The following is a 27,174-nucleotide window of genomic DNA, read 5'->3' on the forward strand; positions in this document are numbered from 1 at the left end:
TTTGGAGAAAGAATCACAAATGGAGCACAATGAAGGATAGCTTCAAGAACAACAGTGAGAATGGAACTGTTATAATAATTTAGTTGCCTACCATAGACAACACTGTAACAAGGGGTATATAAGGGGAGATCGGACAAGAAAATAAGAAGTTTGTACATGCATTTGGCTTTACAAAACTGTAGATATGGGGTAGTAAATTATTTTTTTTTGCCAAGGTCCAAATTTCTTGGTCAAGGCATAGTCAAGGTCCAGACTCCAGGGAAGAAAATAAAAACAAAACAGCAAGTAGTAAATAAAAAGATTTTGTGGTCCATTCAAAAGCATCTGGTGGTCCGGATTTGGCCCACGATCTGCCTGCTGATTATCCCTCGCTTGGAACAACTGAATAAAAAAAATGATATTTTCAACATTTCTTGCTTTAAACTATATATGAATATTTTTTAATTCCTGTTCCAATTTTTTAAAGAAAATACAATCAGGCTGCTTTTCTAGTCATACAAACTTGGTCAGCCTAAAAAATTACAGCAAAAAAGAAAAAAATGACCCACGAGATAAGGTATCAATACTTGCCATTGTGTTGAGTGGTGAAAAAATTCCCAGAAGAGATGCAGATAACAGCAAACTGTTACAACTATATGACATGATATAATCACAGATTGCTGTAGTCCTTGTAAACACTTGTCAAAGGGAAGCCAAAAATTACACTGCCACCCATGTTTTGTCATTGCAAAATAATTAAAAGTCAATTAACTAGGGAAAATGTGAAAGCCTTTTTCTTTAGACTGCAGTGAACTGCATGGCCTTTTTGTGAACCCTAGCAAATAAGACTCCTGAAAGCCTGTAAGCAGACTTCTGCTGTTCACCTCAGAGGCCTGTTCTGCATCACAATCCCCCATTAGGCTCCCAACCAAGAGCAAGCATGAAAACCATTAAACACTGAGGTGACAGAAAAGTCAACCTCTGGCAAGAACAGTGTTCCTTCAAAAAAAGGTAATGTTCCAAGCCAGACCAAAGCATAGAGCTGACTAGGAGGTTTTAGATATGAGGAGGCAAGCACTACTGTCAAACAGATTGACTCTGAAGGAGTACCTGAGAGAGAAAAGGAAGGGTGAAGAGAACATATGTTCAATATCTGCTGCACACACTTCCCATTCCCAGAGAAGGGTCACTTGGAACAGAGGCAATCAGGCTATATGGACCGAGTGATAAAACATTAACCAAAGTTCACGGCACAAATAATTGGACATTCCATTTATTGACATTCAAGTTTTATGAGTTTCAAAATAGCACTTTGAAATGATTATTTTCTTGTTCAATATCGATTTCAATTAAACTTATCCTAGACTTAGGAGCCTGGGGAACTGGGGTCCCCCACCATCACCAAAAAAAGCACTTACGAAAGAATAACATTAATAAAAAGTTCAAAACGGGAGAATGTTAGTAAGAGAATACAATAGGAAAAAATTTGGACTGAAGAGGGCAATACTGGGGGACAGATTAAATATAAACTCATAGTACACAGCTGTGGCAAAAAAAGTAAACTATATGTAACTATACACCCATAGACACAGCCCAGTAAAGCAATCATAAAGAAGTAGTATTTTTTCTATATATAGTGGATTTTATTTTACTGGGGACAATTATTGGCCTCTAGTGTGTTGCTATGTCATTTCACAAGCAAGTGAAACACAGATAATGAGCTGGGAAGGTAAGACTAAAGAAGGTAGAGAAGATAGCCTAATTTCAGAAGGTTTAGAGGTTCAGTTAGATGCTTCCCAACTCCTTGGCTCAGCTATCTATAAGACCAGACTAGAATCTCATGAAGCTGGACATTCAGAGTATTTTAGCATATCTACCTCGGCTTCCAGATGAAATCAAGAAATGAAGGGGTGCACACAAGAAATGATGGAGAGGGAAGTGGAAGAAATTTCTTCACATCCCAGGAAGGGTTCTGTTATAGATTGGACACAATATGCACATTCTATCTGATTGTCAAGTATCAAAGGGGTAGCCGTGTTAGTCTGTATCCATAAAGTCCAGTCTTTAAGGTGCCACCGGACTCTTCATTGATTCTATCTGACTGGGTTCATTAGCCCTAGAAGAAAGGGTTATATGCATGGTTCAACTCTGCAAGGTGACTCTGTAAAAATAGCATTGTGGGGTTGTAAATTTATCGTGTCTCAATCTCTTCCAGCTCCAATATGCTCACTTCACAAAACTTTTTTTTGCTTACTTCCCAGACCTGAAGCAGAGCTCTGTGTAAGCCCCAACACTAGTCTCTATCTCCACAGAAGTTGGTCCAATAAAAGACATTACCTCACCTCATCTCTCTATTATCCTGGGACCAACACAGTTACAGCAACACCGCATACATCCCTACAAAGTCATTCTGGGATCCAAAAGTCAAGCTGAGTTTTGCTTCTTGCATGTCATCACCAGTAATATCCTGCAGACCAAACAGTGCCCTTGCTGACACCTGTGAATTGTTAACTAAGCCATGAACTGCAACTGTGCAATAGCTCTGAAGGTTCTAACCTACATAGCTTAAAGAAACCACATGAGAGCACTGTATGAAAACTGTAAAATACTAGAAAGTAAATGATATCAAGAAGGGGAAGACTGTGTTGATCAAACATGCATCTCAGCAAATTTATATTTTCCTAATCCGAAGGACAGTACATTTGGGTAAGAATAAGGATACATTTCCTGATGGTATTATGAAGAACATTTGTTTATGGCTCCCTCATGTATAACCAAAGAGCTCTTTCCACTGCTTCCCTGGATATGCAGCTTCATGCTGCCTTCTACTTAAACCAGAGCCGATCAGGCATAACTTGAACCCTAGACTATAATGCTCTTTGAGGCAGAGACTAGGATTTCATTTTATGTTAAGGTGCTAGGTACAAACCTTAAATAATAATATACTGAAAAGGGGTGTAATCCTACCATCCAAAATCAGATAACATTCCCACTGACTTCTATGGCAGGTTTTGGTCATAGAAATATATGGTTGGTCATGATGACCTACAAAGTTCCTTCATGTCTATGAATCCATTTTCTTCCAGACGATGGATGTGAGATCTCCTCTAGTTCTACTGTTCAGATATCCTTAGAGTTGAAGGTTAAACTTTGGAAACATGACTCATGTAACCAGCTACCATCTCTCCTTTTACTTTTAAGATATTGTAGTTTTGTGGTAGAAAACAATCAAGTCAGAGCTCCAACAAAGTTAAGTTTGACACAGTTTTACTCTAGTTGCAAATGACATAAAATTATGTAAAGCAATTACAGAAAAGTGCCTTTCAACTTTCCATGAAGTGCAAGTTTTAACAGCACTTTCTGCAAGTCATTATTGTTTTTCTAAAATGGTGGTTAAAGCTTTGTAACAATTGGCTAAATCCTCCTCTTCAGGTGTGACTGTAACAAATACCTTCATAATCAGAACCTTCTTCAGCAAACTAAATGACTCATTCCTTTATAAAACTGTAGCTATGTTGGCAATACCAGAAAAAAAAACCCTAGGAATTAAAAATAAAGCTCAGTAAAATGATTATAATTGAAAATTAGACACAATGCTGACATTCATAGTAAATATCAGTTAATTTTATGCAACAATTATCTCCCATGGTAGAAAAACTTGGAATTAATAAAATGAAAAGCAAACCTCTCTAAGAACTAGAGTTGGTTAGGAACTTTTCATATATATATATTTATCAAAAAATGTGGATTTGTCTGAAACAAATCTTTTCACAGAAACACAGTTTTCTGAAAAACTTTAGTTAGGAAGGTTTTTCAGGTCCAGGATGGACGAGCTGGTCAAAACCCCAGAACAGCCAATAGCCCAGTGGCTAGGGCACTCACCCAGGTTCTGGGAACTCTGCTTTAAGTCCTTGGTTTGTATTAGGAAGAGCAGAGCAGGTTTCCCACATCCCAGGCGAGTGCTCTAACCGCTGGACTATTAAACTGTTCTGAAATATTTATCTTGCCCTCTCATTTTTTCATGAAAATTTCAGAAGGTGTCAATTTTGTCCTGCCCTGGAATGAAAACAAATATTGAAAGCTCAAAATGTTTTATGAAACATTAATTCTGGTTTCCTGGCCAGTCCTACTAAGGACCTGAGTTTGCCACCCTTACTCACCCTGAGTAGTACAATACCATACTCCACTTCACAGTAAGATATTACTTGATGAGAAAAATGTGCCAAGATCAGGCCCTAAACAATTATTAAATGGGAATTTCCATTAAGAAACATCTTTAATTCTGAATCTTGCATACCTTTATGAATAATGAGGCCCTCATGAGTACAATTCCATGATAATTATAGACTATCACAGTACTAATTGTGTCATGTGAAGTATTTCCTTAAGTGCAATAGTAATATCCCACAGCACTGTGCATGTGCTGTGCATTCTCTTTGATAATATCATAACAACTTTCATTGGCAAATCATTAGAAGTGCCTTTGACATTATGTTATGCTAGGAATGTAAATTTCATGTTTAACTGATATTTTTGTAGTAATATTCATATCACTGTGCCTGCTTAAATAAGAACCAATCTATTTCTAATCTAGGTACAAATAAGATGACAAATAATTCAGAGGGGAAAAATGACTCTTTGAAATGACATTATAACAAACCATGATTGAAAAAGCAGTATTGCAAGCATTACCCATTGACTCAATGCCCACAGGCAAAATCATGCGTAATGGTATTGATGCAAAATACTGCAGTGGAAGTTATTCTTATAATTCTAGGCATGAATAAATTTTGAAAGTCAGAGACGCCAGTATGATAAATTCTCATTTCATTCTACAGTTGGATATGTCCTCTATTCTTAATCAGAAATACTACATCTGAAAGTTTTTGTCCAGGGCTATAGTAACAGATTTGTTAGTATTATATCTCTGAATAATCACAGGAAGTAGTTTCACTGTGTAAAATAGATTAATTATGCTAATATTGGAACGTACCAGGTACTTGTCCTGTTACTGTATCTTAAAACCCAGATTAACAAAACATCTGCAGGCCTAAGGTATCAGCTCTCCTCCCCTTCATATGTGTGCACACGGTACATATTATTTGTGCCTACATATAATACTATTGTATGTACTTGTAGTGAAGGAGGAATAAACACTGAACACCAGTTTAAAACATTGTTGAACACTCTTGGCATTTAACATTTTGAAAAATAATATATCAAGAGTAAATTCATACTATCCATAGAATGTGCACGACATTTTGTTTGAAAACAATCAAGTGTTATGTATTAAATAAAAAAAATCCTGCATAAAATCAAAATATTGATGCAATATATAAGGCTAGTTTTAACATAAGGAACAAAAATTAATGTCCACCTCTCAGTGCTTTCATAATTAAAAACCCTGTATGACAAGTGCAGAAAGCCAATTATGAATTAGCACCAGGAGGAGGAGGAGAACTTTTTAAAGTTTTATTTGTGGGCATACTAAGGGGAAGGGGAAATTTCAGATTCCCAGCGAACACCCACGGATAAGTTTTAGCATGTTCAATAAAGAACTGTTATACAGGAGGAATATAATTTCCATTAAAAATATCAGGACTTGCGCACTTACATCCCCATATATTTCTCTGACAATCTATTCTTTGTCACAAAGGCACTGAAATTTATTATTAAGGATTAGCTGGTCTTTCAATTTAATTTTATTCTTGTTTTGCCTGAAGAACATAATATTTACAGTAGCCCTGCTTTGTCAAATACTGTTAGGCTGACCTATTCTGTTTGCTTTAATAAACTCTCATCTGAATGACTAACAGCAGAAAGGTACGTGGAGCTCTGGATTTTATGCAGTATAGCTCTGCTCGGTTTATATTATTATACATTTAAGTAATCATACAAATTACCAAGTAATAATTGAAGAGAGGTACCACAAAATTAGCACTAGAAGTTGGCATTAGTAAAGAAAAATAGTCAAAATGTTTGGGATGAGCAGATATTTGCACAACTTGAAAGCCATTTCCTTTCAGTATAACCCAGGAGTCATTGTGCTATTCAGAAAACACACCAAGCAAAGGAGACCAAGGTTAGGTTGCACATTTGTATTTTGTGTTGGACATGCAGTCAGTTGTTTGTTATAAAGGGCTAAATGCCTAAAATACTGTTTACACAATTACTTGATTAGTTTTGTATGTAAGTGGATTTACAAATTGGCTTTGTAAATGTGACTCATCACATGTAATTTACTAGACATTTAAGATAACAAGAGAACATTATTTAAATGGCACTTATATGGAAGAAAATGCAAGATCTTTTTTTATCTATCAGGAAAAAAAATCAGATTATTCTAGTTCCTAATTTCTAAAACACACCAGGTGCAAAGAAAACTAATCCCCAGAGTCACATGTGTAATTGCTATTTTTCCAAAAGAGATAAGAGAATTGGAAGCATTTAGTAAATGAAAGTATGTGGATCTGTTTACAATGATTCAGTGTTCAATTGCAGCAATGACTATGTGAACAACACTGATCACATTGGAAATCAATATAAACTCTGGATCTTTATGTTTACTTTATCTTTAATCCAGTCATTATTGCAAAATCTAAAGCAAACTTTGCAGCTGTAGCATGTTTAATTCATCAGGATGTTCTCCAGGCTGACTGTCTCCCTGTTATATCCTCATAATTTTAACATAGCATCTGCCAACATAAGACTAACATCCAGTTTTTAAAGAATCTGTTTAACTCTGCAAGTAAACTACTGCAGACATTCCCTATAATAAAAGATGACATGAAATAAACATTCTCAGATGCTGCACCAAGAAAACTGACTTTAAAATATAGCTGTATAACATTATAGCTAAACACACATATATGAATGCTGTAGATATTTATGTAATAAAATGAATATATAATAGCATTAACATCTTTCTTCTGAGCTCTTTCCAATGATACATATGATTAAGGTTATTTGGTATCTTGCCAAAGAACAAGTATAGCTAATGTATCCTGTGTTTTCCAGAAATACAGGGATAGTATGGCATCAATTTAATCTCTCTCTTTTTTTTCCAATAACTATAGAACCTGCTCAATATTCCCAAATCATTCAGATGGGTGATTCTTTTCCTAACACTGAGCTAAACTGTCCTCTAAGTTACACACTGCATCTCCCTTGGAAGCTTCCAAAAGGTCTCCTTAATTTTCCCCAAATGTAGTGACAGGCAGATATATTGAAAAAGGAAAGATGAGATTTGGGATGAAATCCTGGCCCAGTTGAAATCAGTGGCAAAACTCCCATTGACTTCAAATGGGACAGTATTTTACCCTACTAAACATAAACCCAGAAGGAAAAAATATCTTCTCACCCACTTCATCTCAAGTAATCATGACAGAAAGAAAAAAAAAATACAGGAGGAGAAAAGCTGAAAAGGGGAAATATTTGCACTGGGAATTTGAACATAAGAATGGCCATACTGGGTCAGACCAAAGGTCCATCCAGTCCAGTATCCTGTCTATCGACAGTGGCCAATGCTAGGTGCCCCAGAGGGAGTGAACCTAATAAGTAATGATCAAGTGATCTCTCACCTGCCATCCATCTCCACCCTCTGACAAACAGAGGCTAGGAACACCATTCCTTACCCATCCTGACTAATAGCCATTAATGGACTTAACTTCCATGAATTTATCTAGTTCTTTTTTAAATGCTGTTATAGTCCTAGCTTCACAACCTCCTCAGGCAAGGAGTTCCACAGGTTGACTGTGTGAAGAAGAAATTTCTTTTATTTGTTCTAAACCTCTATCATATCCTCTCCTTAGTTTCCTCTTTTCCAAGCAGAAAAGTCTTAGCCCTCTTAATCTCTCCTCATATGGGACCCATTCCAAACCCCTAATCATTTTAGTTGCCCTTTTCTGAACTTTTTCTAATGCAAGTATATCTTTTTTGGATGAAGAGACCACATCTGTATGCAGTATTCAAGATGTGGGCATACCATGGATTTCTATAAGGGCAATAAAATATTCTCCGTCTTATTCAGTATCCCTTTTTTAATGATTCTTAACATACTGTTTGCTTTTTTGACTGCCGCCGCACATTGTGTGGACGTCTTCAGAGAACTATCCACGATGACTCCAAGATCTCTTTCCTGATTAGTTGTAGCTAAATTAGCCCCCATCATATTGTGTGTATAGTTGGGATTATTTTTTCCAATGTGCATTATTTTACATTTATCCACATTAAATTTCATTTGCCATTTTGTTGCCCAATCACTTAGTTTTGTGAGATCTTTTTGAAGTTCTTCACAGTCTGCTTTGGTTTTAACTGTCTTGAGCAGTTTAGTATCATCTACAAAACTTTGCTACCTCACTTTTTACCCCTTTCTCCAGATCATTTATGAATACCTTGAATAGGATTGGTCCTAGGACAGACCCTTGGGGAACACCACTAGTTATCCTTCTCCATTCTGAAAATGTACCATTTATTCCTACCCTTTGTTCTCTGTCTTTTAACCAGTTCTCAGTCCATGAAAGGATCTTCCCTCTTATCCCATGACAACTTAATGTACATAAGAGCCTTTAGTGAGGGACCTTGTCAAAGGCTTTCCGGAAATCTAAGTACATTATGTCCACTGGATCCCCCTTCTCCACATGTTTGTAGACCCCTTCAAAGAACTCTAATAGATTGTAAGACATTATTTCCCTTTACAGAAACCATGTTGACTTTTGCCCAACAATTTATGTTCTTCTATGTGTCTGACAATTTTATTCTTTACTATTGTTTCAACTAATTTGCCCTGTACTGGCGTTAGACTTATTGGTCTGTAATTGCCGGGATCACCTGTAGAGCCCTTTTTTTTAAAAAAAAACATTGGTGTTACATTAGCTGTCTTCCAGTCATTGGGTACAGAAGCCAATTTAAATGACAGATTACAAACCATAGTTAATCATTCCGCAATTTCACATTTGAGTTCTTCAGAACTCTTGGGCGAATGCCATCTGGTTTTGGTGACTTGTTGCTGTTAAGTTTATCAATTAATTCCAAAACCTCCTCTAGTGACACTTCAATCTGTGACAATTCCTCATATCTGTCACCTGAAATGGACAGTTCAAGTTTGGGAATCTCCCTAATGTCCTCAGCTGTGAAGACTGAAGCAAAGAATTCATTTAGTTTCTCTGCAATGACTTTATCAGCTTTAAGTGCTTCTTTTGTATCTCAATCATCCAGGGGCCCCACTGGTTGTTTAGCAGGCTTCCTGCTTCTGATGTACTTAAAAAACATTTTGCTATTACCTTTTGAGTTTTTAGCTAGCTGTTCTTCAGACTCCTTTTTCACATTTCTTATTACCATTTTACACTTAATTTGGCAGTGTTTATGCTCCTTTCTATTTACCTCACTAGGATCTAACTTCTACTTCTTAAAAGATGCCTTTTTATCTCTCACTGTTTCTTCTACATGGTGGTTAAGCCACAGGGGCTCTTTTTTAGTTTTTTTACTGTGTTTTTTAATTTGGGGTATACAGTTAAGTTGGGCCTCTATTATGGTATCTTTAAAAAGTGTCCATGCAGCTTGCAGGGATTTCACTAGTCACCGTACCTTTTAATTTCTGTTTAACTAACCTCCTCATTTTTTCATAGTTCCCCTTTCTGAAATGAAATGACACAGTGTTGGGCTGTTGAGGTGTTCTTCCCACCACAGGAATGTGAAATGTTATTATATTATGGTCACTATTTCCAAGTGGTCCTGTTATAGTTACTTCTTGGACCAGATCCTGCATTCCACTCAGGACTAAACTGAGAATTGCCTCTCCCTTTGTGGGTTCCTGTATCAGCTACTCCAAGAAGCAGTCATTTTGTCTCTGCATTTCATCCTGAGGTGACAGTCAATACGGGGATAATTGAAATCCCCCACTATTACTGAGTTCTTTATTTTGATAGCCTCTCTAATCTCCCTTAGCATTTCATTGTCACTATCATTGTCCTGGTCAGGTGGTCAATAATAGATCCCTACTGTTTGGCTTTAGAAAGCAGAAAGAAAGTAACTAGAAATGCTTCTGACAGCCTTCTGTCGTGTTCACCAGCTGCAAAAAAATTGAGGTTAATCAGATATCATGCCAGGAACATACTATTACTATCTACTATGCTGTGTTTTTCATTCTTGCCTTTTACATAAACCCAGACTGAAAAGCATGAAGATTTAATACTAAGATATAATATTTTAAAAATTCAGTTGGACAAAGTTATGCAGTCAACAATACTGCCCTACACAATATAGCAGGCACACAACAGTATCCAGACCTCCATTCCTTAACCATCATTATGGACAGTTTGGGAATCATCAACAATGTTAAATTAAATGTTACAGCTTTCTATGTGCAAACTTTTAGCATGCACGGCTATTACAAGGCTATTATTTCTCTTCTAAGTTGTATTCTTAAAGAGGAAATAATAATTTTAATAGCTTTTCCACAAATTCCAAGGCTGATTAAAGTCACCCTCAAAAGTTAAGAAGAGCTCACTTGCAGGATTAGGCCAATAATGTGCATCAGTCACTACTATTTGACAATGCAGTGGTCACACATGGCACTCATGTTTTTACAACTTCTCCGAGTAGAGAAACATTGAATCTAGTGTAAGATAGAAAGTATTTTATTTAGGTGGATTATACCAACCACATAACTGTTTGCAGTTTCTATCATAAACTCTTAGGGAGAGGACTAAAATGAAGAAAAAAAAAAGATTGTTTAGGCCTTATTCAAGAAAGCAATTAAGCACTTTCCTGAATAGGGATACATTCTAATTGAGGATTTCATGAATAAAGTCATGTGCAATATTCATAGCAGTTACTAAATGTACTAACTTGGCTATTTGGAAGAAAAAAGCCCACATTCCCCTCTTTCATATTTATATTAGTTTGCCACTTAGCCGCAACTCACTCCTACTGCAGATAGTTCTCACTGAAAATGCTTAGCATTCAGCATCTCATCAGATTGGACCCCATGAAAGAGTTCTCAGGACATCTTAGGAATTTGCTATTTGTGGTAGTTATGTACACCTCCTCCTTGTTATTCAGAAACTAATAACATTTTATGTAATTCAGAATCACACAATAGTTTTTAAATACAAAACTGTCATCAATCGTATCCAGTACTCTGCATGGTGTGTCATTTTCCCCCAATGTTTCTTTAACAATAGAAATCATTAAGGTTGCTATTCCACATCTTAAATTTTCACAGGACATAAAACTAATAACTGCTTTCTACTTCAGTGACTTTTGAAAACAGCTCTGAGCTTGGAAAAAAACCTCTACAATGTTAGCTACAGGAACATTAATATGATGATAATTTAATCCGTTTATTGTACACTATAAATTAAAAATCCCATCTGTTCTCTTAGCAAAAAAAGCAATTCTAATTATTTACAGTATTATACTGCACTTTATCTAATTGCAGAAAGTAATGAATGGAATGATAGAAGATAGTCAGAGAAGTAATTTTGACAATACTGGGAAATATCTGAGTCCAAATGTAAATGCTACAGGGTGAATCCAGTCCTCAGCACCAAGCTTGAGGATCTTGGCTGGGCGCTGAGGATCACTGTGGGTGGAGGGGAGGAATCCTTCTCCCCTAACCAGATCACAATGAATCAGTGGAACTGTTCAACACAAGTTATTCCAGCCCTATTGTGCTTTCTCTATGAGCCAGGGAGGAAAGGGTTGGAGAATCCATGCAGCAGTGAATCTTCTTGCCCCATTCCTCAGTCTCATCCTGCCCAAATGGTACATGCCCCTTAGCCACTGCGACACAGGTGGCCTTTGTGGAGCTGGACTATGCACTGTACAGTGGATGCATTACTCCTGTCCCCCAAATCCTACACCTTATGCAGTGGAATGGCATCAGTTACACTTCTAAGGATCCCTCTGCAGCTTTAGATGTTGGGTACAATCAGGGCCGGATTTCCAATTAGGCACAGTAGGCACGTGCCTAGGTGCACCAGCATTCTAGGAGGGCACCTAAAAGTTAAAAGTGGGTTAAAAGTTAAAAAATGAATACAGTAGAACCTCAGAGTTCAGGACACCTCGGGAATGGAGGCTGTCCATAACTAAAATGTTCCGTAACTCTGAAGAAGAGGTTACAGACTTCAGCCACATGGGGAGCTGGGGCTGCCACCGCAGGGTGGAGTAGGATGGTCAGGGTTCCGGGCTGGGGTCAGGGAGCCAGGGCCCCAGATGCGGGGCTCAGGGCTTCTGCCTTGTGGAGCACTGGAGCTCAGGGTAGACCTGGTGGGGAAGCACTGGGGTTGGGGCTTCAGCCCCAGAGCACCACTCCCAGTTTCAGCCTTGCTGGGGGCACTAGGGCTTGGGGATCCCCACAGCTCCGCTCCCTGCTTCAGCACAAAGGGGTGGAGGTGGAGTGCAAGGGCTTGGGGCTTTAGCTATGGAGGAATGCTGGGGCTGAGACCAGTGCCCCTCACTGGGGCTGAAACTGGGAGCAAAGCCACAGCACTCCTCTGACCTCTCCGTCTAAAGCCCGGAGCTCCAGTGCTCCTGAGGGTTAGAAGCCTCAGGACCCCACCCTACCTCCATCCTGTGGCTGCACACCCACCTCAGGGCAATAGAGTATTTGGGGTGGGGGTTGTCTGTTTCTTTGTCTGCAGTGCTGCCTGACTGAGGACTTCTGGTTCCACAAGGTGTCCCCTTGATTGGGAAGTCCTTAACTCTGATGTTCATATCTTTGAGGTTCTACTGTATTTAAATTATGATTTATATTTCTTTTTGTTTCACTGTTTATGGAAAACATGAAGGTCAGCTGTAGGTGGAGAAAGGAATCTGGAAGATTCTGTGCTTAGGGGCACACAAGGTATAAATCTGGCCATAGGCACAATTTGTTCCTAGCACCTATCTCCACAGAAGGACATGGAATATGGTTCCATCCACTGAACTTTACAGTGAAGAGACCATTGGAAGGTAATTGCACATTACACCCAGAGTGGAGAAAATGTAGGGGGACAATCCATGTTAGGTACATGGCCCCCCATTACTATAGCATGGGGGCAACTCCGAATCTCAAATATAGTTATTAGAGCTGTCTGGAAATTCTTTCTCAAAACAGTTTTCTATAAGTCATGTATCTTCTTTCCTCTTTATGCTGCTCTTTTTAAGAGTTAATCCAATCTAGAGATTGATCAGAAGACTGGTGGCACATCCTATGAATTACAGTTAATTAAGATGAACCCTAACAGTGATTTGACTGTTCCCACCTGGGATTGCTGCCTGCAGTGCCACACACCTGACGCACATGCATGATCTTTTGATTGCCTACTCATCCCAATCTGTCAGCATGGCATTGTGCCCACTTACAAATTGATCAGACATCAGAAACATGTACAGAGCAATGATGAATTTAGAGCAGAATGAAAGCAGAAGCAAGTAAAGTTGATCTCCAGAGATTTTGCCAGTCTGCATATGAAAGCCCTCCCCACACGTCAACAGCTGTTCTCTTTGCTGACCACTGCCAGTATAGAAGCATTATCCACAAAACCTTCCACATATGGACATGAGGTTGTAAGTTGTTTTGCTGCGCATTTCTGGGGATGTTTCCAAAGTTTATGACATAGTCCTTAGGGCTGAAAAAAGTAGTACACATGACATCCTTTTTTTTTTAAGCAGAAGAGCACCCTTTGCACAAATTTTATTGTTGATTGTGCCTAAATGTATGAGCTTTTCTGTAAATACTTAAGATTATCTATACTATATTTCCTTCACATAAGAATGAAAACATGTGCCAGGATTGCCTACAGGTAAAGTAACTATCTATGGCCACATACATACACAGACTATTTCCACACTGCAAGTTATGCATGTGATTCCCCTGCTCATGTACACCTACTTGCCATAGCTCGATGAGAGCTAGCCTGAATACAAATAGCACTGTAGCTGTGGTAACACCAGTAGGGGCAGCAGAGGGACGGCTGAGACATACCAAGTACTTATCCACTAGCATTAGGTGGGTTTATACTTGGCCCACTTAGCCATGCCTCCACTGGTGCTACACATGCTACTGTGCTAAACTGCTATTTATACGCATGCTAGCCCTCATTAAGCTACTGCAAGCATGTGTATATGAGCAGGGGAAATCACACCTCTAGCTGTAGCCACAGCCATTAGTACAAATATATATCAGATTATACTAATAACAGAAATGTGTCATCATCTAAAACAATCATACACGTCAGCCAAGAGTAGAAACAATGGGGAAGGCCCTTGCACCCCAATGATCACATGATGAGGCAGCACACAGAGGAAGCTACTGAGTGGAGGAAGCAGAAGTAGGGCGAAACAAGTCCTTGAACTGGTTTAAAACATAGTAAGGAGGCTTTAAATTGGCTCTTAAAATGAATGGGGAGTTAGTGGGGTAGCATTATATCACACAATAGTCTGACAAGTGTGAATCGTGGATTTTAGACCCAGCTACCGTAAAAGAGAAAAGGGACAGGAAAAAACTCTGGAACATTAAATATATAAGAAAAATATACTTTTACTTTTAGGTCCTAGCAAAACTGAAGTAAGTTATAAAAAGTTCCTATAGCAACTTCATAATAATGTAGCTCCCAGCTAATGTAAATGCTCCCAGAGTTAGAACAAGACTTTGTCCAGATTCAACAAAATCTTTAGGCTGGTATGTCTCTCTGCTCAATCAGTCTTTCAAGGATAGAATAGACCCTTGTTTAGACCAGGCTTCTAGGTGAACTTTAATCCCAGGCTGACTAAGTCTTCCAAAACTGGAGCAGTCCTCTAGCTAAACTAAACCCAGGCCAGACCAATTCTTCCAAAGCTAAGGTAAGCATTATAGCTCCTGAACCTTGCTCCCACTAAACTCCAGCCAATCAACACTCAGCAGTGGTATTACTATATATGAGAAGGTGGACAGCAGCCTTGTGCTCATGCTGGAGCCCACTGAACTGAGCCTTTGAGATGCAGAAGTCAAGGTGATGGGAAATGAAGGCATGGATGAGAATTACCAAGCCAAAGCAGTATTGTTAAGATGACCGAGACAAGAGATAAACAAGGAGGTGGAGATCTGAAGACACGAAATATATGAGGAGGAGAAAGAATTGAGTGTTACAGATAATGCTAGAGTTATAGACAGAGGCAAAGGAGTTATGATTCCAGCAGAGAGAGAAGATGGAGCTGTTTTGGGGGATGGACCTTTTTCCCAAGAGAAGCATTTCTTTGGGTATGTCGACAGTGGCGCTAGAAGTGTGATTTCCAGCTCAGGCAGACATCCCTGAACTATCTCTGATTGAGCTAACACCCAGGGTGCTGGAACTAAGGGTGGTGGGGGTGTGGCAGCACCCTCTGGCTTGAAGTGGTTTCCATCATACACAGGGTTTACAGTTTTGTTTAATGGCTTTCAGCACCCCCACTATACAATTTGTTCCAACACCACTGGCTAATGCACTAAAAATAGCACTGTAGCCACAGCTTGACAGGCAGCAGGACAGCCTACCTGCCCGATCACATCTTGGCTTGCCCGTTCATGATTGTTGTGCTCAGCAGGGCTGGCACTACCATTTAGGCGACCTAGGCAATGGCCTAGGGCGCCAGAATTTTTGGGGGGCGCTATTTTGTTGGGTTGGGTGGTATGCGGGTCCGGTGGACCTACCGCAGTCATGCCAGTGGACAGCCCGCGGCTGGAAAGGCTCCGGTGGACCTACCGCAGTCATGCCTGCGGCAGGTCCACCAGAGCCTTTAGATCAGCGGACCGGTTGCCAGCATCACTGCTGCAGCTCCACCGGAGCCTTTCCAGCAGCGGACCATCCGCCGGCATGACTGCTGTAGGTCCACCGGACCTGCGGGGGGTGGCGAAATGGCTGTCCGCCTAGGGCGTCAGAAACCCTGGCGCTGCTCCTGGCGCTCAGCCACACCTGTGTCAGATTATCTACTTCTCCTCCACAAACTGGCTCTGATCATCATGGTTCTGTGGAGGACCCTGAGCAAGATCTGCAGGAGATTGAGAAGGCACTCCAGAGAAGGAGCCCAGAAGTTAGGGCTCTATCCCAGAGCCACAGATAGACTGAAAAATAATCCAGAAGGGATTGGGAACTGAGCCCAAATGTTGAGCTGAAGTGCAGCAAAAACATTTTTGGTTTTATTTGGACTTTTGTTACCACTAAAGCATCGCAGCTGTAGGGTTGAGCGTGTGAAACTCCAGAAGAGACGAAACCCAAGTGAAGGGGAAGATGAGGCAGGGAGCTCCTGCAATGCCACACTCAGTCAGAAGGGGGCTTGCAGATGCTCATTATTTGAAAAAAATCACAGCTACAACAACTACTTTCATATTCATTGCCACTTAAACATAAAGGTTCATTGACAAGGTACATATGTAAGATTTCAGATGGGATTGTACTCTGCGTGGATGGCCTGTCTTGCTACCCATGTAGCCTCAACTACACGGCTATCTTTAGCACATTAGCTCAATAAGAACTAGCACAGGTATGTCTACCTGCACTGGAAATTACACCTTCAGTTCCACTGTAGACATACCCATAGAGACATTAAGCGATAGGAACATGAGATAAAGTTACGAGTTTCCCAGATCAGTACAGACAGACAGCAGTCACTGAAGATGTCTAAAAGGTATATGGATAAGCATCTACAATTTAACAAGAAAGTTAAGGTTAAAGGTGCAGCTATGATTGCAAAGAGAAAATAAGCAGAAAAGGCATCAGTCATAGGCGTATAGGACTTTACAACTGGCGCACCCCAGTCTGTAGGAGTGGTTTTAAGTAAGCAGAGCATTGCCAGTGCCATAATGATCCATTTTACTGCAGAATGCAAAAGTCCAACAATACTACATTTTACCAATTTCATTTCAGCCTAAACTTTTCTGAAGAATGAGATATGGAGTAGGTAACCTGAGCTGTGATTTATATAAGTAAATGAAACTAAGTTAAAACATGATCAAAATGGATGTGCTACCAAGCACGAATTTACTAATCCACCATACACACTGTATCAAAATACAGAGGAAGGATTTGTAAATCTGTAGTTTTACACTTAGGATGTTATCGGCCCAGTTTATAACTGTGTGTACAATTTGTAACTGATGCAGCAACCATATATATATTGTAAGACTTTGAGCATATGTTACATCTTGTCCTCCCTGGTTGTGCGCCACAGAAACTCTTGCTTCCCTGAGGCTGAGAATGGAACCTCAACAGTGTAGGCTCAATTCTCCACTAGTGAAAATCACTATAGCTCCAGAAATCAAAGTGGAGTATAGAAGTCAATGAAGTTAAATCCATTTACAACCATTTAGGATCTGTCCCTATAGATGGTTTAATTGGGGAATTTGAATATTTGCTCATCTTCTTCCTAGGCTACCATTTTAAAATCCTTTTCCCTTCCATAGCCTTTTTTTCCCTAATCCTATAGAGGAGGGTTTTCAGTAAAGTTGTATGGAATTCTCGTTTTTCAGTTTGGGAATTTCTCACATCCATGAAAGATTAATGAAATGCTCCCGCCCCCCAATTGCAGAACTCAAAAAATACAGTAATTTTAAAATTGTACGATATCTCCCAATCGACATATACAATGATTCATAGACTATGTACATGCATACACTTGAAAAATCAAGGCTGAGGAATAATTTCACAGTGTAATTTTGTAATGAGTCCCCAGAGGAAATATCTCTACTTTTTGTTCCCATCTGCAAAGCTATGTAATTGATTCATGACCTATGTGTTAATGCTGCCTTTTCCTGTCAAAGTCTCTTTGGAAATATATTAAAGTATCCAGGGTTCTCCCCTGACATAACTCCTTGATATTGAAAAATAGGATTCTCTGACATGCATCACATTTCAGGCAATGGGCCACAATAAAACCTCCAGTGCCAAAGTGTTCATGAATATTAATATAAAAAGAATAAAACAGCGATCTCAAACAGTATGCAGAATAGAGTGGGAAAATACTGCCTTTTAAAACAAAAATGATTCAAATGCTCTCAGTCTCTTCTAAGCTCTCTTGTGTTTAATTAGAAATCACAGTATATTTGCTATAGTGTATGAAGAGCTTTAAACAAATTATCATAGGCAAGTATTTTCAAAGAAAGGGATTTTGTTTGTTTGATAATAAAAATAGAGATTCATTATTAGCTTGACTCTCTATGGCCCTTCCACCCTCTCTATCCCCCCCACATGCTACATGCATAACAATCAGAAGAAATTATTTTGATTCTAGTCTACGCTGTGTCTGCTTTGTGTCACAGCACTGCTGGAAAGTGGCACTGTACCTGAGAGCTCCTCTACTGAAGTAAAGCAGCTATGATAGTGACTTTGGCTCCAGACTTCCACTTTGATCTGCATAAGGGGACATAGCAGGGAAGAGGACATATGGTTGGAGGCCTCCACTGTGATCCTTAGCTAGTGTATGTGCTTTTGGCGGCATTGAGAAGCCTGTGCAAGTTAAAGCAGCTTTAAGGCTGCTCTAACTTGTGACAGGAGAGCGGCCCAGGATCAGAAAATTGCAAATGTGCTTAAAACCACCTTTGAATATCTCAAAATCTTGAACTGAGCCATGCACAATTTGGCCATAGTCAAGGAAAATTTATGTTTCACTGGCAATGAATGTGAAAAACGATTCTGTGGAAAGGGGATTTATTCTTCAAATAATGGATATCGGCAAGCTGAATACACTGCACTTGGGTAACAAACTGAAAATACATCCTTATAAATTATGACACGGTAGCTTCATTTCAAAGAGTAAACAGTACCTTTGTCTTATCATATAAGGCATGGTTATCCAACATCATTTTCCTTTCATGAGTGGCATATCTTCGTAAGTCACGCTCAAATTGCTGTACAATACACAAGTTACATTACTATACCAAACCAAATTGAGTACTCACTTTGCTGCTTAATATGCATAAGTGTTAGAATACCAATCCAAATGATAAATGAATGGATTTTAAAATGGCATGATTAACAAACATCTTCTGCTAAGAGACATATTCTGGACAAATTCAGTACAGCTAAACAAGACCTTCATAAATTGAATGTTTTCAGAGGCTGCACAAAAATTTATATTCTCACCAATTGAAGTACCAGGTAAGTTAGATCAATTTAAAACTACTTTAAAAATGTGTGTGTATGAAAAAGCCTACTCACTGTTTATCAGGAAGTTTATCAGGTCAACATTACTGTACATATAACATGCAGAAATATGAACTGGCATTCATTCGTACATTACCTGTTTCATTTAATGGATCTAACTTAAGTCTCATGGTAGTCCCATAATGAACAAACACTCACGAGGATATTATTTTGACACACAATACTACATATTAGCTTTGCCTGATACTAGCTGCCTTACTAATGGTATAGCATTGTAACAAGAAATAGTTTAAATTAAGCATATACTAGACTCCCACTGTTTGCTTGCTAATTAACCCATTTTTCTAAATCAAGAAAGGCTTGATTATTTTAGGCTTTTTCAGTGGTGCAGACACATTTAGAGAGCACTGGGTACCTGCCTAAGGTCATTTATGGTGATTGACAAAGGCACACTGTCATAAACAGATAGTTAAGGGTTAATAGAACAGGAGTACTTCATGTCTCTTTTGCCTGTAAAGGGTTAACAAGTTCAGTGAGCCTGGCTGTCACCTGACCAGAGGACCAATCAGGGGACAGGATACTTTCAAATCTTGAGGGAGGGAAGTTTTTGTGTGTGCTGTTAATTTTTGGTCCTTGTTCACTCTGGGGGCTCAGAGGGACCAGACATGCAACCAGGTTTCTCTCCAATCTCTTTGATACAGTCTCTTATATGTTCAGAATAGTGAGTACTAGGTAGATAAGGCGAGTTAGACTTATGTTTGTTTTCTTTATTTGCAAATGTGTATTTGGCTGGAAGGAGTTCAGATTTGTATTTTGCTGAAAGGATTTTAATTTGTACTTGTATACTTAGGCTGGGAGGGTATTCCCAGTGTCTATAGCTGCAAGACCCTGTAACATATTCCATCTTAAATTTACAAAAATAATTTTTACTGTTTTTTTTCTCTCTTTAATTAAAAGCTTTTCTTGTTTAAGAACCTGATTGTTTTTTTATTCTGGTGAGACCCCAGGGGACTGGGTCTGGATTCACCAGGGAATTGGTGGGGAGAAAGGAGGGAAGGGGAAGAGAAAGGTTAATTTTCTCTCTGTGTTAGGATTACTTTCTCTCTCAGGGAGAGTATGGGAGGGGGAGAGAGAAGGATGGGGGAAGGTGACTTTTCCTCTCTGTTTTAAGATTCAAGGAGTTTGAATCACAGTGATCTTCCAGGGTAACCCAGGGAGGGGAAGCCTGGGAGAGGCAATGGTGAGGGAAAGGGTTTACTTTCCTTGTGTTAAGATCCAGAGGGACTGGGTCTTGGGGGTCCCCAGGCAAGGTTTTGGGGGGACTGGAGTGTACCAGGCACTGGAATTCCTGGTTGGTGGCAGCACTACAAGTACTAAGCTGGTAATTGAGCTTAGAGGAATTCATGCTGGTACCCCATCTTTTGGACGCTAAGTGGGGAATTATACCATGACACACACATTTGGTGCAATGTGGTGTAGGAGCATGATCCCTGGGGAGGGAAGGCAAAGAGACCCTTCCCACATTGCAAATACTCCCAGAATGGGAGGGTGTCTGAGTCTGCAGGACCTGACAAGTTCAGAAAGACAAGGTTAAGGGGTCACTTGATTACAGTCTATAAGTATTTACATGGGGGATAAATACTTAATAATGAGCTTTTCAGTTGAGTAGAGAAAGGTATAACATGATCCAATGGCTAGAAGCTGAAGCTAGACAAATTCAGACTGGAAATGATGCATACATTTTTAACAGTGAGGGTAATTAACCACTGGAACAATTTACCAAGAGGCATGGTGGATTCTCCATCACTGACAATTTTTAAATCAAGGTTTTAAGGTCTGCTCTAGGAATTATTTTGGGGAAGTTCTATGGCCTGTGTTATACTCAAGGCCAGACTATTTAATCCCACTGGTTCCTTCCAGCCCTGGAATCTATGAAACTATGAAATACAAACTATAAACCCAAAACAGAGGGTTAATTTAAGATCTCAAGGACTGGCTACAGGAGGTTAGGAGATTAGAAATAGGATTTACAAGTGAGCAAGAGAAATAATTTGATGTTTCAATTGCCTTTTCTGAAAAAGTTTGTAAAATGGTTAATTAAAGGGGAATCCAACAGTCAATCTTCTCTTTCTTTAATAAACAACTGAATTTCTTTTTATGTTTTACATAGGAGCAAAATAGGCTTTTGAGTTTAAAATGTTGACCATGGAAGGGAAAAGTAGGTATTTTCGATGGTAAAATTCTGTCTCACTGAATTTCTACCAGACAGAAGTTAGCACAGCACATCTCACTATAGAATTCCTGAACACCCTTAATCCTGCTTAGCACTTCCTGCATGGACACAGCTACAGAAGTAAAATTGAGATGATATGAAGATTGCCTTCTGTGTTACAGCCCTTTTTCACTGCTGCCATCCATAGAAGCCATAATGGGGCCACAAAAGCCCAGCACAGAATTCATCTGTCAGAGGGGAACTCTTTGCTGATACAAGTGTACTGCAGTTGGCTCCTGTACTAGTGCATCCCCACTATTGGCCTGCTGTAAGAGGTGTGTCAGGGGAAGGAGGCCAGGGACCTCTCAGAGATGGGGAGGGGATGGAGAGCAGTGGAGCTTCATTTGAGGACCATTAAAGGACCTTATATCAGCGGCACTTAGAGAAGTCCAATAGCTGCTCTAAATCATGTGGCCAGCCCTGCAAATTGACTTTATAAGCAGCTCCCGTCCCAGATGCGTCTCCCCATCCCCACATGTTGAATTGGGCTATTTATTCTAGTATAAGTGGCATCAGAGGACAGTGATTAGAGCAGAGCTAATCAAATACTCTCCAGTGGAACACTTTTACATCACAAAATGACATTGTGTTGGAATGTGTTAATTTTGGCAAAAATTCTTATAGAAAATCTAAATAAAATATTTGGAATCCTTTTCAGAATGTAACATTTTAATTTTTAGTTTTGAAATTGCCTTTTTCATTTTGAAATTTATAGTTATTTTATTTCATTATTTTTGTATCTTTTAATTTTTATATTATACCGATTATAGCACCAATTACAGTACCAGCTACCAATTAGCAAAGTAACTATCAATCACAAGATCAACTACCAGTGTCAATAATAAATTATTTTACTTTAAAGTTATAAAATAGTTATTAAACCCTAAAGTCTCTGCTACCTGGGGAATTCCCCTTTGCCCAGAAGGCCAATTAAACCCTTTGCAGTGCTGGAGTGGCAGAAGGTTGTAGGTGCACCAAAGATCGGGCTTATGATTCCTAGAAATTAAACTTCAAGGAAAATAGATGTTAACTCTTTTAGAAGACAAATAATATATAAGCGTTAGTGATGACTCTGTCACCATAAGCTAGGATAATGGGTTGCTTAATAACTGGTTAAGAAGAAGATAATAGAAAAATATGAAGAAAGGAACATTTTTAAAAAAGTCAACCAACTGTGAATAGTCCAGCAACAACAAAAATAGGTTAGTAGCTCAAAGAAAAAAATGTAGGCTCTTAAAGTTACTTACCCTGGAGCCAGTCCAACCTAACAGAGCATATGCATATTGTTCAAAGGGGCTTACAACCAGATCTACACGGATTGCCTTCCAGTCTTTGACTTCTGTCTTATCAGATTCTTTTGATGTATCACAACTGCTGGTGTCCACTCTTTGCAGATGTAATTTTAAAATCGCAAAGCATTTCTGGAAGTGATCAAAAGCATCAACTTTTCTGCTTGGTAGTTTTGCCTGCTCAAGTGTTGATTCAATGAGATCATAGTATAAAAGCAAGCCCTAAAATAAATTAAAAAAAAAAGCACTGCTTACTGCTTTTGATTTTGCTAGAAATTCAGAATTTCCAGATAGTCTTACATTAACATAAACTCACACCTATGTAGTTGTTACAGCTCTCACAGTACTGTATACCAGAGGCCAAATCCCAGCATATTGACAACATGAAGCCTAGCAGACCAGCTCTTGTTGACTGGACTGCGTAGCTGTTGGGGAGAGCTTAGCAGAACATGAGAGGAAAATAATCAGAGACAGGCATGCCTCTGATCAGGAGCCAATATTTGCTACTCTGCTCCCCCTAATCCCGAACCCAAACATTTTGTGGTTGACATCAGGCAGTCTCTCCTAGGTGGGGATTGTTGGTGCATCCCCATATGTCATACATTTGGGAAGACTGAATAAGTCTGTGTTGTTTAGGATATAGTCCTGGCTGACAAATTCCAAACAGAGCTGTCAGTTTAGGAGATGGACAGTGCCCATACCTGTCAGTTTTCAGACAGGAGATGGTGCAAGACCTATGCTACTATAGCAATGCATTATACACATCAGGTCATCTTTCACTGTCAGGCCCAGTTAGTATCTGAGACACCTTCCACGACCTGAAAACACTTAGACAAATGCCCAGAATTCTAGTGTTCTTGGCACTAGTCTGGTTTTTAAGTTGCTTTGTCCTGTGATCATCCCATATCCCCCACTTCATCGTTATTTTCCTTCTAGCAGCGACCTCCATTGTCATATTATTTCTGTCCTTCTCCATAGATTTTCATTTAGTTTTAGTTTCCATTAATCCCTATTTATTATCCATCATAGTGAGTTTATTTGCTATGGTTTCAACTTTGCTTTCTAGGTTCTCAAATGTGAGTTCTAACCTGCATCCTATTTGTTTTCTTGGGAAGAACTAATAGAGAGTTCCCAAGTGGTTTTGAAAGATGGGAAACGTACTGTGAGTACAGCTACTGCCTGTAATTTAAGGGAGGGATGTTTCTTGTCTGATCTTCTGCTCCCTATTTTCATGTTAGACATTTCAAGAAAACATTTCTTAGCTCACTTTGGTTTCCATCATGCAATTGTAGAGCTGTCATTCAGCATTGGAGCACTGCTACGGAGCACCCTGGCCTTTTCCCTTGTTGATTGGGCTATGTCCTCCAGTGATTATATTTTAAGTATCCACAGATAGTTTTGGGTAGTAAGTGTGACTAGGAGGCCATTTCAGGACTATACATCTATAGATTATTTATTGCTTTTCCATAGTTAAATGGCTTGGCAATTTGTAAAAGTTAAAAGGAAGAAAATGTAAAGATGCATCATGCTGCAAATAGCTACTTTAACATAAATAAAAGGGAGAATAAGGCAACAATTACACAAGGGCTGACTTCTGCAAGCAGCTGAAATCTGACTTAAAAGCCAGAATGCCACTTTTAAATAGGAATCAAGGCCCAGGACACATCCACTGGCATAATGTTTCTGATTAACTTAATTTGATTAGGTGCTGGACATTGCCATTGTTCCATAAAATGCAGCTGAAACAGCACTTCTCTAGGTTCAAACAAACTGACCAAAAAAAAAAAGACAGTTAGAGAGTACAGTCAGCAATGAAGATCTAGTAGAGCTCTGGATATTGCTGGTTTAAAACAGCACATTTACATTACACCATGTAAATTAGTGCATCTGCAGCCTTCCGCAAACATTAGTTCTTTGACCTACATTCTGTACATTTCTTTAGTCCTTATTTACAGATTTAGATTTTTAAATGAAGATTAACATACACATTTTATCACACAGATTTGCAGCACTGTCGAAACCAAGTGAGGATTTTGTGGACGGTTGGAGTTGGAGGACAGGTAGAACAATTTTTCTACTTAAAAAAATACCACACTTTAAAAAAAAAACAGGTTTTTTGGCACCTCAAAAGAAATACTCGTTTTGGAGTAAATCCATAATCACATTCAGGGTGGTAGAAGTTTGGGGACAATAATAAATTTATCACTTCTGTAGATTAATTTTCAGCAGGGCCAAATGAAGTCCAACCCCATTAGTGACATCACATAGACATGATTCTCAGGTGGTGGAAATTGGCATCATTCTATTGAAGATAAACTAGGCCAGTTTATACCAGCTGATAATTGAAAATACGTTCTACCTTCCAAGCCTGAAAGGCACAAGTGCTTTAGTCTGCTGCTAAAACAGTTTGCATGACAGAGACTGTAATTGTCTCAGGTGTATACACACACACACACACACACACACACACACACACACACACACACACAGCAAAAATCCACAGCCTTATCTTCAAGAGATGGAGAAAATTATTGGTATGGGAAAGTTATACATTGTTTTTGCAAATTCTGAACTTTCATTTCAACCAAACTATTTTTTCCCATTGCCAGGATACAGCCATCACAGGTAATAAATGTGTTGCTGCCCTTTTAAATCAGATCTGCATAGATCAGTCTCCAGTACTGAGCTTAGCCCTGTTATTTAGCTCCCTGCCATTCGCCTCAGTGAGACCTCTCCTCTCCCGTCCATTCCCCTCAATGGAGGTATGAATGGCAGAGTCTAATTTGGACCATTTAAATGCTAAGATTATTCAGCACAGGCTGGTTATTCTTTGTCTGTCTTTCTTAAAAAAACCCACAAGGAAATTAATGCCAAGCTGTGCTAATGCAGTGTTACGTGTGTGCAGTTAAAAATGTTAAGTGAGAGAATGCAAAAGTTAAAATCCTTACAGCAATGTTATCTCTGCTGTGTCACAGGTATATATTTAACAACATAAAGAGAAATATATATTAGATAGGCTTCTAACAAAAAATAAAAATAGAATACACTACACACTGTAGATGCATTAAAAAGTTGTATTGACACATACGGCTAAGAAACTACTGGCCAGGAGACTTCCAAACTGCAGCCCACAGGGGAAGTCATTTTACATGGCCTTTGAAGCACACTTATTTCATTTTTAAAGCATTACTGAACTATTAAAAGATAACTTGTCTACCGCATTGCAGCTTTTCCATTTTACCATTCCATTTTGAAGCTCAGAGGAGACATATCTTCTGTTTCTAGACTCACTTATCCTTGATGCTGCTGCATCAAAGAGCAATATGGTGTTGTTGACTTACCCACTTAGTTTTTCTATCAGCTTTCACTAGAAAGAGTGTGCAACACTAAACTTTTCAACGAAGAAAAAGCTCCTTCTAAACTATTTAAATTTGTTTTCCCACAGTTTACACGTTAAACATTGCAGAATCTTTTGCTAAAAGCAGTTGAAAGAAAGTCAACATCGTGACCTTAGTGACGTTCTTTGATGCATCTGAGCTTTGAAGCAGTAGCACAAAAGTGGGAAAGCAGCAAGGAGGCAGACAGGTTTACTGTCAAAAAGTATAAAAGTGCTTTACAATTTTTTTAAAAAAAATCTAAGGTAATAAAAAAGGCAGGAGGCGTATAATTCCTCTTTGTTTTTGCATTTTGATTTTGTTGGCAGCCAATTTCTCAGCATTGACAGTAGGAAGATGCATATTAGAAGTCACATAGCACTGAGTTCAAGCAGCATAATCAGCAATGTGAGCAGCAGATTTATATATTATAAACAGGGATTCTTTGTTGGGGGGAAGGGGACTCTGCCTATCACTTACATCGATCCCCAGTATATTTAGGCTTGGGTCTTTTTGCCACCTTACACCCTTCCTCCACCATCACCTCTATCTGCCATTCCTCCATTTCTTTGCTCTCCTGTCTTCTCCAACTGAAACTTGATCCATTTATAAACCCCTTCTCCTTTCTTTACTTACCATCCTCTCTCTTCTTCCCACTGCTTCATCTGCCTAGTTTTAGCTCTCTCTTTTAAACAGCTTTCTATTTTCAGTTCCCTATCCCTTAAATAAAGCAGCACAAGGTGAACTGCACTGCCTGCTTGTGTGGCTGACTGATACTTTTGATTATAAGCATTGCTCCCACCAGTATAAAAGGGATACTGTGGGAAGTTTCCTGGGAGGATGAAGTGCTGCACTCACAGTATGCAGACTCTTACCCCAGCTGGAGGCACGGCACATTTTTCAATCTGCCATTAGCTATATCAGGGGTCGGCAACCTTTCAGAACTGGTGTGCCAAGTCTTCATTTATTCACTCTAATTTAAGGTTTCGCATGCCAGTAAGACATTTTAATGTTTTTAGAAGGTTTCTTTCTACAAGTCCATAATATATAACTAAACTATTGTTGTATGTAAAGTAAATAAAGTTTCAAAATGTTTAGAAGCTTCATTTAAAATTAAATTAAAATGCGGAGCCCCCCAGACCGGTGGCCAGAGCCTGGGC

General features: G+C 39.1%; 1 protein-coding gene across 1 annotated transcript in view; it reads right to left on the reverse strand.

Moving 5' to 3' along the window:
• Positions 1–27,174, reverse strand: part of DNTT (DNA nucleotidylexotransferase) — a 148,769-nt gene that overhangs the window by 14,397 nt on the left and 107,198 nt on the right. The window contains exons 9-10 of the mRNA XM_030569632.1: positions 22,599–22,862; positions 18,740–18,823 (exon numbers count right to left, since the gene is read on the reverse strand). Of these exons, the coding sequence (XP_030425492.1) occupies positions 18,740–18,823; positions 22,599–22,862 (348 nt within the window). The remainder of the gene's footprint in view (positions 1–18,739; positions 18,824–22,598; positions 22,863–27,174) is intronic.

Source organism: Gopherus evgoodei, chromosome 7 (genome assembly GCF_007399415.2).
Source record: "Gopherus evgoodei ecotype Sinaloan lineage chromosome 7, rGopEvg1_v1.p, whole genome shotgun sequence".
NCBI classification, from domain to species: domain Eukaryota; kingdom Metazoa; phylum Chordata; order Testudines; family Testudinidae; genus Gopherus; species Gopherus evgoodei.